Genomic DNA, 13,462 nt, shown 5'->3' with positions numbered 1-13,462 from the left:
AACATATATAATGTATACATACCTGAATTTTATCAATGTATAAACTGGTTTCTGAATAATTTTGCACTGATGTGGTGAGTATGCTTACCTAACTTCAGACACTTGTAAACAAAAACAAAACAAAATTTATTTCAGAAAGTACTACTGTGACCAACGGGAAGCCTACAACTCACGTAGTTTCGGTTCCCTGCAAGAATTTCCCAAGATTTCCGAAGTTTTGCGTTTTGGTATTAACGCCACTTCAGCCGCTAAATCAGAAGTTTCCAATGAAAACAAGCATGTTGTGACTGACCTAACCTAACCTAACCCTTCGAATGTTTTTAATTTCAATTTTTGAGAGAAATCCGAAGTTGCACGAACGTGGTAGGGAACCGAAACTACGTGAGTTGTAGGCTTCCCGTGACCAACACAACCTTCTCACATTTTCCCATAGATAGGGCTACACATGAAACAAATAACATGTATTTTATTTATGTCAGTAGGAAGACTGTGTTAAGTTTTATTTAATAATTTTTGAGTTATACTAAATTACCCCACTATAACCTAATTACCCCGACCCTCCCCCCTATTACGACAAGAGCGGTTGCATCGAATGCCTTTAGTAATAGTATAAAAAAGTGACCGAATCGATCGCCTGAAGTAATGGTATAAAAGGGTGGTCGAATCGAACGCTTGCGTAAAATTTTGAAAATGGCGATGTCGGTAGTTAACATGGCCTTTGAACTAACGTTCTCTTAACTCAACATTCAATAATTTATCAATTAGGTTAATGTTGCCGTCCGCTGCCGACAAGCTAATATGTTTTAAAAGTAAGTGATTTGTTTGATATCCTGACAAGATGATTCTGTTTTCAAGCTTGTTCTCGCGTCCGGCTAATTACGCAGTAACTACCAAAGGTCCGATTAGAAGAACATTGAATAAAGTATTTGGGAAGTACTTGCTATTGACAAACACTGTCACTTCGGGTATTTTAATGGCAGTGGGCGATTTGGTCCAGCAGAAGATTGAGATGCATCGCAAATTTGAGAAGAAAAGCGTTTTTGATTGGAACCGAACAGGTTAGTAAGCTCCGATTAAAGACAGCGATATAAATAAAATTTAATAACATCTCACAAGTATATACTTTTGAGTTTGAGCATTTTGTTGTAGTTTAGAATCTCTTTGATGTGAATAGTAATATTGGGGTAATTATATTTCTCGTACTTTTTGCGTAGGCCTACCTGTAAGTTCATGGCTTATTTTACATTGTTGCTTGTAAACAAGTGTAAATGTGTATACTAAAAGAAAACTAAATAAGTGATGTAAGCCCCAGTTCATCATTCTTTCTCCCCCTGCTTCCTCTGTGACCCCTCTGCCCTTTCTCTACCTCATCTTCTGCTTTATTTTCTCGGTATTGTCTTTACTCTTGCAGCAGGTTTATCTGTGATTATTTTAGTTTTGTGAACATACACCTTTAGTACTGGATTGGGGCTTCATTGTCTGTACAACTACTACAGTGATAGCTGTTATCACTTTATGTTTGTTTGGCCATTTGTGGGCCTTGTCAGGTTTTAAAACAAAAGGGAATTCTCTTGAGTACTACATAGAAAACTGTGATGTAGAGATAACATAATAAATGTCACCACTGATAGTGTGGTACCCTAGCAGTATCTTGAATGCAATCTGTGTTATCTTAAAGTAAAATTACATACTTATAAAGTTTTTGAGGAAATTATTTCATATTATGATTTTATATTTAAAATAAATGAGGGAGAATAAGGTCAAGGGTTGCAATGTCTTATCTCTTCTTCAATGCCCACTGATTAAGTGTGCCATTTGTATTTCAGGTAGCTTGACAAGGTAAAACCCAGTGGATTAAAGTCACGTGATCAATGGGCTCAGTCCACTTGTTCTCTGTAACCGTTCCAGTGCAATGGAAAGTTGGACAGAAATAAATGAAAAAATGTGAGGCAGCTCATCCTCCATGAACCACTAAGGCCCTGACCGATGACATCCAAATTGGGCACAATTTTATCACCCAATTATTTTCAGGTATGTTTCTCTGGTGATAGTACCATGACGTTCATCTTGGTTACTGCTCGTAACTGCTCGTTTTTCTAGAGTTATTTGTGGTATTTGTGCATTTAACATTGTGTAATTTTTATCTTGCCTTAAACATTGTAATTAGCTTGTTCAGTAAGCATCACTGAGAAAATAATTCTGCTGCCTGAAAACTGTCTGCACACTTCAGTCTCGGTTTTCCATACTGTCCTTACCTTGTTTCATGTCTCTCTTGGGTCTTTCAGGGTGGAGTTTGTGTTTCTTTAAGGAGGTGATACCTATCCTCTCAAACTTATTTATCGAGATTTTGAACGTATTAATTTATTCTGAAGGTTTTATTCTTTCTTGCAATCTTAACATCGGCAAAAACTCGTAACTGACTCAGTTTGAAATACATAGAAATAAAACAACCTGCATATTAACAAAATATATTGTAAACAGTGTAAGAGTTCCTAACTTGTTTGTATCCTATGGCAGACCGATAACCATACCTGTGGAGGCTGGAAGAGAGGGTAGAAATAAGTATGTAATAACAGAATGTCTTGCTACTTTACTCCTGTTCATTTCGCTAGTCTTCGAAATGTTGCACACTGTTCACGCAAGTTGTCATTGAGTGTTCTTGAGAACACAGAGCAGTGAAAGTGTCTGGTGCTGGGCTGTCAGTGGCCGCCTGCAGTGTTTGCCATGACACCGGGGTAGTGTGCGGAGGTGTCTCGTTTATACTACATACTTGGTTCACCCTTAGTTACTTTAGAACAGTCAGTTAAATTGAAAGAACTGTTGAAAATCTTAAAGTAAGATGTGGTTTGGAGTTTACAAAATGTAGCTTGAATATCCTCCAAAAAAGAGTGTTTGAAATCTGTTTACTGTCTGGAAGAGGTTCTGATTGTAAAGAATATAAAAAGAATCGGTAAATGTGTAGTGTACGGATTAGCGCCAAAAAAAATCGTACAAATCTGAAATAACTTTCATTATATGCTCTTTTACGTCCTCTTTTCATAACCGCCTGCGGAGATAAGAAATTCCAATTACTTTTGGAGATATCGAATTTTTAAATTTTAATTATTGTAAAAAAAAATTTATAAAAATCTGAAATAACTTTCATTGTATGCTCTTTTACGTCCTCTTTTCATAACCGCCTGCGGAGATAAGAAATTCCAATTTCTTTTGGAGATATCGAATTTTTAAATTTTAATCACTATACCTGCACATTCAACCGGCTTCCATCATTGTTTTTTGTTTACGAGTATCAATTGTTTTTTTTTATTGTATAATGTTGTCACGTGATAGTTCGTGATAGGCCAATATTCAAATGAACCAATAGGCCGCCTCCAACTTAGGTGAGTTTTTAACGTTTCAAATTTTTATGCTTTAAAAAATTACGTTCGTTCCTACTGTTAATCCTTTGTTCCGGTTTGTTAGGTTAGGTCAGCTACATTATAAATACTTTAAAACCAAACAACCATTAAAATTAATTTTATTATTTTTAATGTCCGTTCAGTTTCAAAGTATTTATAATGTGGCTGACCTGACCTAATCTACCTTTGTCCCGTTTTGTTAGGTCAGGTCAGTTACATTATAAATACTTAAAACTATACAAGTGAAATTAATTATTATTTTTAATTTCCGTTTATTTTGAAGTATTTATAATGTAACTAACCTTACCTAATGGAAAATTTCTGTTATTTAGGCATTCACGCGCACACGGCAAAATATAAGATGGCGGCTTTGGAATAATTGCATAGGTCTTGTATTGCAAAATAAAAATGGCAATATCTCCAAAAGTATTTGGAATTTCTTATCTCCGCAGGCTGTTCTGAAAAGAGGACGTAAAAGAGCATATAATAAAAGTTATTTCAGATTTTTACAATTTTTTTTTGACGCTAATCCGTACACTACATATTTACCAAAGATCTTTAAAAAAAGTTTTAAAATGGTTTTATAAACGGTTCAATGTTAAAATTTTGATTAAAACTATAGTTCTGTTAGTTCATCACCCATGTTCGAAGTTGAAACTTTTGAATTGCAATCATTTTAAAAGTATGTGTATTGTTTAAATAAATCAAAATTATTTGAGGCACCTGTTTTTAAGAAAATGCTACACTAATGTTTTAATTAAATTTCTTTTTAATGTTCATAACAAAATAAATAACTTTTGAAAATATTGGTTTTTGTGATAGATTTACTATAACTAATGGAAAATAAACTTTTAATCATGGTCCACCTTCTTTTAATTTTTTTTCTTCAGAATTATGATACAAATACGTTGTTTTATTTGTTTATTCAAATTTATTAAGTTTTAAAAAATTATGTTTCTGATTGTTACAGAACAAAAACTTGTATTTATTCATCAGATGAGACATTTGGATTTTTATTCTAAGTTAACTAAATTACTTCTTGCCAATATGTAACGTATTTAATGAAACTTAAGGTTTCGAAATATTGAGGGTTGGTATACGTGTGCTTTACATATTCATAAATGTCTAAACAGCCATAAGGAATATGTTCAGCATTTTCTGACCTCTTTTAAATACAGAAATCATTTCCTTTACCCCTTCATGTCTTAAAACAACAGATTTCGAGAAATTGGGCTTGAAAACTTTCTCAAACTAACCCCACACTCTATTGTAGGGATGAATGACTAGCTTGCTGAAACATCTTGTTTTATTTCCAGGCCGCATGTTCGTGGTTGGACTGGTGTCTGGTCCTCCGCAGCACCTGTTCTACAAGGTTCTCGATCGTCTCGTTCCCCAGCAACACCTTTACGCGGTCACCAAGAAGGTTCTGTGGGACCAGTTCGTTGCCTCCCCGATGTGTATACTGATATTCTTTTTTGGGCTAGGCTACCTCGAAGGCCACAACTACGGCGAGATCACGGCGGAAGTTAAAGAGAAGTTCTTAACAGTGTATTTGGTAAGGGTTTTTTATTTTTGAATACTATTTTAAAGAAACAGTCCTGCCTTAGTGCCTGCAATGCATTTTAGATTACAATTTTTCTAATATTGTACTGTCATAAATATAAGTTGACGACTTCTGCTTTTCGGTTTAAATTTTGGGGAATATATTTAGTAGATTTAAAAATATTTTAAAATTTTACTTGCGTACAAATATTCTAATATCCTTCATGGTACATGATTACACATCTTCAAACATAGGTTATACACAAATTACACTATGCGACATTTTAAAAATTTTGGAACTATGTTTTGAGACTTTAAGGTAATTTTAGAAGTATTTTTTATGCTGATGTCAAATATGATTTTACTTTTCCTGTATCACGTAAGGTTTTTATACAATTAAATTTTGAGTTTTGTTAAGGGGCAGTAAGACACCCCTGGCTGAACAAGCATTTTTGGATGCTAAATTGTGCATAACTTCTTTAATACTTTGTTTATAATAATGATTGTGTCACATAATTTATATAATAATGTAAATGAAGTATTAAAACTGAAACCAGTAAAAAATTTTATATTGCAAGAAACTTCCTGAAAACTTAAAGTTAAGTTGGTTTCAACCAAATTTCTCTCTCGTAACAATATTTTTGAATTTTTTTTAAATAATTATTTTATGTTATGATCTAAATCATTTGCTACAATCTTAATTATAAACGAAGTATTAAAGAAGTTATGTGCTATTTAGCATCCAAAAATACTTGTTCAGACCAGGGGTAAATAAAACCCCTTAAGTAAATGAAATTTTTGGACTGTAAACAATTTATTTGAGTTTCATTTAAAAGTCGTGTATTTTATAACCCAGTATGAAATTGCAATGCACTTGCATTACAGTGGACAAAAGTATAGGCCTAATATATTATAGTGACTTAAAAATTCTATGACTGTTACAAAAACACAACTGTATTTGACAATTTAATTCATCATCTTCGCTGATTTCACTTCAAGATCTGTCTGACGTGGGTTGAAACTTCTCTTCCTCGATTGTCTTCTTTCAGCAGTGCCATCTCTTTTAAGCATGAAGCAGTAGTTCGCCATCATCTTTACATTCCATCTTCCCTTGTATCTCTTTTCCATATCCTTTATGTCTTGAAAACGTTCTTCTTGTTCTTCACTGACATCACCAAGATTCGCAAGGAAAAAATCAATATGTGAATGTAAGAAGTGAAGTTTCACACTTGTGTTATATCCTAATTTCATTAAATCCTCCATTTCTTTAACCATTCTTTTGTACTCTGGATATTTTTCGTTACCTAAAAAGTTGGCCACAACTTCTTTAAAATAAACCTAGGCTTTTTTTCTAAAGGATTCATTGTATTTAAGAAACATACTATCTTTCATTAATTTTCTGATCTGAGGTCCCACAAAGACCCCTTCTTTCAGCTTCGCATAAGATATTTTTGGAAATGTTGTTACCAAACACTGGAAGCAGTCACCTTCTTTTGGATGTGCTTCATTGATCCGAGTTTAATGTAAAGAGGAGGAAATAGTACCTTGCCTTGTTCAGGCATCAGAGTGTCTCTTTTCTAGCTAAAAGTATCTTTTTTTTAAAAAAGCCTCTATCAGTCTCTATTTTTCTGAAATCAGTCTACACTGTCTCTTTTTTGTTCTTAAACTGAAGAATTTTTAAAATATTCATAAATTTGCTCATTACTAATTTGCAAAATATTACATTACTGCAGAATGCAGAGCATGCTTGATCTTTCCTACCAATAACTGTATGGAAATCAATCTAAATCTAAATAAATTTGTTCATATCAAGTTACATTACAGAGAAATTGCATTTATTGTAATATAGTTTACTGTCTGGTTGAGGTCCTGGCTGTGGTATTCATTATTAGTAGGCAGTGTATCTCACATGACATAATGTGTTGGAGGGATTATAAGTCTGGTTAGAGAAGATCCCTTCTAACCAGTGATGGTAACAGTTGATGGAGATAGGCATTAGCTGTCCTTAAGCACGATTTTTCTCTGTTACTGTAAGTTTATGACTACAGTGGAACCCCTGAATTATACTTTTCGAGGGGAAAACTGAAAATGGTGCAATTCAGAGGAAAGTGTAATTGAGGGGAAAGTAAAATTTTACAAAAAAACTACATGGAGTTATTCTTCAAGTCAACGCTTGCTGTAATAACTATTTACAATTTTTTACAGCATTAGCTATATTATTTTTGTATTAACTTTAGTAGGCAATGTCAACCTCAAAACTTGAATAAAAATAGTTATACGCCTAACATTTAACAACTTGTTATTTTGAATTTACTTCAAGCAGCAGCAATAACACTTACAAATGGGATGAAATTAATATCATATTTAATGTAGACACAGGAATGTCCAATGCCTTGGCTAAGGCCACAAGCGGTCCAATATGGTTGTCAAAGTGCTTTAAAATATTCAAATTCTGCTCAACTGTTTAAGCGTTTATTTCACGACCACTCGCCATCGCACGATTATTGCGAAAATCAATTACAAACGTGAATAAATTGTCTGTAGAACGTGTCAATAGAGCGCGAAAATTTGTGTCGAGGTAAACAAAAACAAAGCCCAGAATCACTGGTACCAAACCAACACAGTGGTGTGCAGTGTGTGTTGCCAACGTTTGCCAAGAAACGAGAAACTGTATTTTCTACACGGATGTGTTCCTTTCACTACGTGGAATGATCTGAAGAACGAAACAATTTGGTATTAATCTACTCAAGATTGAAAGTGCATACGTAATTTATGTAAACCAAAATTGTTTGAACCATAAAATGTGAGCACAGTCCTGAAATCAGACTTTCTAGAACCCCAATTGTATTAGTTACATGTAAAGGGGTCCACTGAGTGAATAAAAAAAAGCACAAAATTTTCCATTAGTGACGCAATGCACACCATGTACGTAACGGAACGATACTTTGTTCGAGGAATTTGACATAGTGTATTTTTAAATTTAAAAGTTGGTTGTCATAGTTCTGTCATGTTTGATGTTTTCGGTCAGTCATGAGCCTTTCATCAGTGACATGACATTTTTTTTTGTTTGCGCTTTGAAACTTTTCATTACTCCTGGTAATTTTTTTGTTGCAGATTAAAGATTTATTTCTGAAGGGAACATTTAAGACTATAAAGAAGAAATATGGGGAGGTGCAAATTCAGAAGTGATTGGCTTCACCAGAAAGACAAAAATGGGTACAAAATATCTTTGTGGGCAGAAAAACATAGTGATTATAAATTGTTTTGTAGTAAACTTTGTACATGTGTTGTGAATGTTTCCAACAAAGGATTTCATGCTGTTACAACATTCTGAAGGCACAAAACATAAGAAACGGTGTAGTGATGTTCTTGGAGGAAAACAATTAGTGCTAATGAGTGTTCTATCCGATCCAGTTAACGAAATGCCATCATCATCCATTGATCCACTTGGGATTGAAAGTTCCTCATCTCCTTGTACATTTTGGGATAAGAAAAGTCTATCAACAGTATGTATTTATAACTCCAGAGATAAAGCTATGCATGCTGAATTGATATGGACAATGAAACACATTTGTTGCAACTATTCATACAATTCTTGTTCAGATATAAAATCTACTTTTGAATGTAGGTTTCCAGGAGAATTGCCAGATGGTTTTTCTATCTGCCCCAAGAAAATGCATTATTTGACCACAGATGCTCTCGGTGTGTATTTCTATGAAGAAATACTGGATGATATTGGCTCATCACCTTACACTGTTTCCTATGAGACTACAAATTCTGAAAGCAAGAAGGAGTTGCAAGTTACCATCACATATTGGTTGGATCTCCGGAATCAGGTTGTTAGGAGACATCTTGAAACTTTTTTCACTGGTAAAGCTGATGCTGTTACTCTTCATTCTTTAATAAGCAAGGCCATCACCAATGCTAATTTGTGTCTGGGAAATCTTCAGATGATTGCTTCTGATGGGCCAAATTTAAAAATTAAAGTCTTCAAGTTGTTTAAGGAGGAGAAAATGGAAATGTTTTTTAAAGGTTTGGTAGATATTGGAACATGTCCCATTCATGTTGTGCATAATGCTTTCTTGAAAGCTATAGATGTGTTTGGTGAAGATGTGATGACATTAGAGATTAGCGTGTATCACTATTTTCATGGATGGCCTTCACGCTGGGAAGAATATGAGATGATTCAACAGCAGCAAAATCTACCAGCACACAGATTTTTGAAACACACTTCTACTAGATGGTTAACATTAATAGCTGCAGGTGAAAGATTAACTGAACAATGGACTGGTTTAGAAACATATTTTTTTAAGCACATTCCATCTAAGAATAGTAAAGATGTTTTACAGAAGGAGAGTGTGAGGAAAGTTACATCTTTACTCAAACAACCAGGGATCTTAGCTGAACTACATTTTATAATGTCTTCTGCTAAATTGTTTCAAAAATTCACCAAGTGTTTCCAGAGTGAAGCTCCGTTAATTCATGTTTTGCATTCAGAGTTGTTAGAAGTTATTGGAACTCTCGCTGACAGAGTGTGTAAAAGTGCTGCTGTAAGTGAAACAAAGTCATCTTAATATGATTGGATAAGTAGCAACAGGGTGTCCAGCAATCGGGAAATTCCGGGAAGTACTGGAAATGTACTTGTTTGTGTAAATGCTCGGGATTGTGCGGGAATGTACGGAATATTTACGTGGAAAACGGGAAACTGGTGTATGGCAATGCACGATCGCTTATGCCCATGGGCTACCGTGCATAGACGCTATATAGGGCAAAAAAAACAATGCAGCAGTGCTATGATCACTTCTTTCCCGTGACTGTTCTATTGCTGCAGTGCAGCGCAAGCAAGAAGTATACAGCACACGAGTGCCAGCCCCTATACAAATGTTATAGAATAGAGAGACAAAAGTAGTGCCAGCTAGACAATTTGGCTAGCGCGAAAAATAAAATACATTTCGTGCATGCGCAAAAGCGGTGTAATTCCAAACAAGCCAATCTAATCAGAAAATGGCGCTTGTGCTGGCAGGAGCTAACATGGGTAAAACATTGAGATGTTCTGTTAAGTGCTGTTGGCTGCCCTGCATAGGCATTGTTCTTGACTCTGTGAAATGAACTTTCACTCGTTCGCCATATTTGTTTTGTTTGAATTTTACATTTATAAACTGTGAAAAGTGATGTTTGCAGTAAGCATTTTGCGTTAAATTAAATGTTGTCCGTGAATTTGTTTACCGTTTGTATCTTATACTGTTGAATACGTACCGTTTTGTTGAAGGCCTAGTGAATTATTGTGATGATACTTAAAAGAGGTTATGGAGAGGCCATGGCATGAAATGGCATAAATTCGTTCAGTTGTAGTGTCAGTTTTTAATATATGTGACCTGTGTGTGCATAGACGTCTAAAAATAACTGTGCTGCAAAACTCGGCGAGGAGTAACAAGTACGTGAAAATAATAATTTTGCACTTTTTGTAAGATGGGTCGCGCAGGAAGGGGAAAGACTAAGTTCAAACACAGATGGACTGAAGAATTCAGCTGGGTTTCGCCATGCCCTACAGATATATACCTTGCACGCTGTACATTGTGTCGTGTCGTTTTTAAAGTCGATAGTATGGGCAGGCAAGCTGTAGTAAGCCATAGTAAAGGCATGGAACATAAGAGGGCATTGAATGACATATTGAAAACTGTGTCAATTCGTTCATTTTCAACTCTAGCTAATAAGTCACAAAGTGAGGAAATGTGTTCCAGTGCTTCCACTCCTCAAACGTCTCACTCTACAAAGAATATTTGCATCCAAGATTTAAATGCATTAGATGTAAACTCAGATGTGCAGCAACAGGTGAGTAGTGTTAGTATGAAAGATTTTCTAGCAAAGGACAGCTGTACAAAAGCGGAAATTCTGTGGTGTTTGCAAACAGTAGTATTGCATGCTTCACTGAGAAGTGCAGCAAAAATGTGAGTTTGTTTATACTTATGTTCCCAGATAGCGAAATTGCTAAGGGTATGCAATTGCAGAAGTCGAAAAATTCTTATGCAATAGTGTATGGGCTTGGATATTATTTCCATGAAGAATTAATGCATGACGTAAAAAATGTTAATTTTTTTGTGGTGGGTTTTGACGAGTCTCTGAATAAAGTAGCCTAGAAACAACAGATGGATGTATCTCTTCGCTATTGGGACACTTCCAAGAATCATGTCACCACTAGATATTTGAATTCAGTGTTTTTAGAACACACTGCAGCATCTGATTGTTGAATGGCTTGAAGGCTGCCTTGGAAGGTTTAGATCTAAATTGTATCTTGTAGTTGTCAATGGATGGCCCCAACGTAAATTTAAAGTTGCAAAGGGACATGGCTAAAGAATTAAGACCAGGCAGAGAAGATCCTAAAATTCTTGATATGGGTTCATGTGGCCTTCATGTTATGCACAACAGTTTCAAAGCTGGCATCAAAGGAACTGCTTGGAATATAAATGAATTTCTGCGTGCTCTATACTATCTTTTTAAAGATGTTCCAGCTCGCCGTGCAGATTTTGTAGAGGTTTGTGGCGAAAGAAATTTTCCATTGAAATTCTGTGGCATTAGGTGGCTGGAAAATGCTAATGTAGCAGCTAGAGCAATTTAAATTTTACCTGGAATTCGCAAGTATGTCACATGTGTTGCAGGAAGTAAGAAAGAACCAAAGTGTCATAGCTTCCAAATAATTGCTGCTTCAGTAAAAGACAAGTTGCTTCTAGCCAAGCTAACACTTTTCCAGTCTCTGGCCACAGAAATGGAACCATTTTTGAGGGACTTTCAAACAGATGCCCCAGTAGCACCTTTCCTCTACGAGGCAATTGTTTGTTTGATGAAAAACATTATGTTCAAGTTTGTGAAGAGGGACATTATTGAAAGTTGTCAGCTCAAGGATATAGATGTAATGAAAAAAGAAAATCTTATTAGATGTGAAGAAGTAGATTTAGGATATGCTACACGACAGGCTCTTAGGAAATGTGATGGAGCCAACCAGAAAGAGCTCTTACTTTTTCGCAAAGATTGCAGAACTTGCTTTCAGCTTCTTGTGGCAAAAATTATGTTTCGGTTGCCACTTAAATTTCCACTCACAAAATCTTTGCAGTGTTTGAATCCTGCTGTTATAGCTGCTGGAAATGGTGACTGCTATCTTTCTTCAGCTTTGGAAATTTTAACTGAAGGCAATTTGATAGCAGGAATTAATACAGCAGATGATATTGCCAGAGACTACAAAGAATTTTGTAATGATGTACTCATCAAAACAGAGATGAAATCTTACAATAAGTCAGATACCCGTTTAGATTCTTTCTGGATGATGCTTCTTAGAGGTTCAAAGTGGGAGAAATTGAAATCTTTTGTGCAGCAACTGTTAATACTTTCACATGGAAACTCACACCTTGAAAGAGGTTTCTCGGTGAATACTGAATGCCTCATTGAAAATATGAATGAGGAATCACTCATCGCCCAGCGTTGTGTTTTTGATGCTGTTTCTGTAGCTGGTGGTGTAGAGAGAGTAGAAGTTACAAAAGCAATGATAAACTCTTACAGACAAGCCCATATAAGGTACAAACAAGCTCTTGAAAGAAAACGGAAAGAAGAAAATTCAAAGATTGAGCGTCAAGAAAAAAAAGTGAAGGTGGCAAGAGAAATTCAAGAATTGGAATCAAAGAGAAGAAAGTTAGTAACCGACACTCAGGTGGAAATACAAAAAATTGAAGAGCAAATAAATAAGCTACAAAAGTAATTTTAGTCTTTAAAAATATTTTTTAATCAAGTGTGTGTATTTTTAAAATATTATTTTCTTGTCTGCATATTTAATATTAAACTTTGGACAGAACTGCTGTATCATCAGTTTTATACAGACAATTCTGAAGGAAAAAGAGTAGGCCTATCTTGTCGAATTTTGCATTAGTCAACTTGGTGAGGTAAGGAATTTCATGAATTCTTAATTTTTGTGTTGTATATTATTTAGTGCAACATTTGTGATTTAAGGTACTTCCTTGTGTGCAAAGTTGTAATAAAATATAGTAACTGAATGCTTTAATTTACTAAACAGGCTGATTGTCAATAATAGTAATCTACCACTTAATATATTTTGCAGTAATTTTGAAGTTTAGAGGTTCGCTTGAAAAATGTATTTTCTTTATTACTTACAATTATTGGTGTTATTCAATGTAGAATTAAATATAGATTAGGATTATGAAATCATGAGATTGTATTTTAGTTCTTTATATTTTAATATCAATGTTTTAAGATTAGAAAAATTACAGTGTACATGGCCATGTTTACATCTGAGGAAAAATGTTTATGAAATTGCTGTGTTTCAATGTGAAATTAAATGTACTTTATGATAAGTATATATATAATGATATACTGTTGATTTAACTATACGCTATATATAATGGTACATAGTAGGAAGTTTTTTTAACTGCGGACATACTTGCACTATTATGTTCAGAAGTATGTCATTGAGTACATTTTGACTTACTGAAAACAGATAATAAAACATAATTAAGATA

The 13,462-nt window shown here is 34.6% G+C and overlaps 1 protein-coding gene across 1 annotated transcript in view; it reads left to right on the top strand.

Annotated features, from left to right (window-relative positions):
- Positions 1–663: 663 nt before the first annotated feature.
- LOC134527762 (mpv17-like protein 2) overlaps positions 664–13,462 on the top strand; it is a 35,252-nt gene continuing 22,453 nt past the window's right edge. Inside the window, exons 1-2 of the mRNA XM_063360695.1 lie at positions 664–1,058; positions 4,715–4,953. Of these exons, the coding sequence (XP_063216765.1) occupies positions 839–1,058; positions 4,715–4,953 (459 nt within the window). The 5' untranslated portion in view covers positions 664–838. The remainder of the gene's footprint in view (positions 1,059–4,714; positions 4,954–13,462) is intronic.

The sequence above is a fragment of the Bacillus rossius genome, chromosome 1 (assembly GCF_032445375.1).
Source record: "Bacillus rossius redtenbacheri isolate Brsri chromosome 1, Brsri_v3, whole genome shotgun sequence".
In the NCBI taxonomy this organism is placed as follows: Eukaryota; Metazoa; Arthropoda; class Insecta; order Phasmatodea; family Bacillidae; genus Bacillus; species Bacillus rossius.
This window is presented reverse-complemented; position numbering and strand designations above follow the sequence as displayed.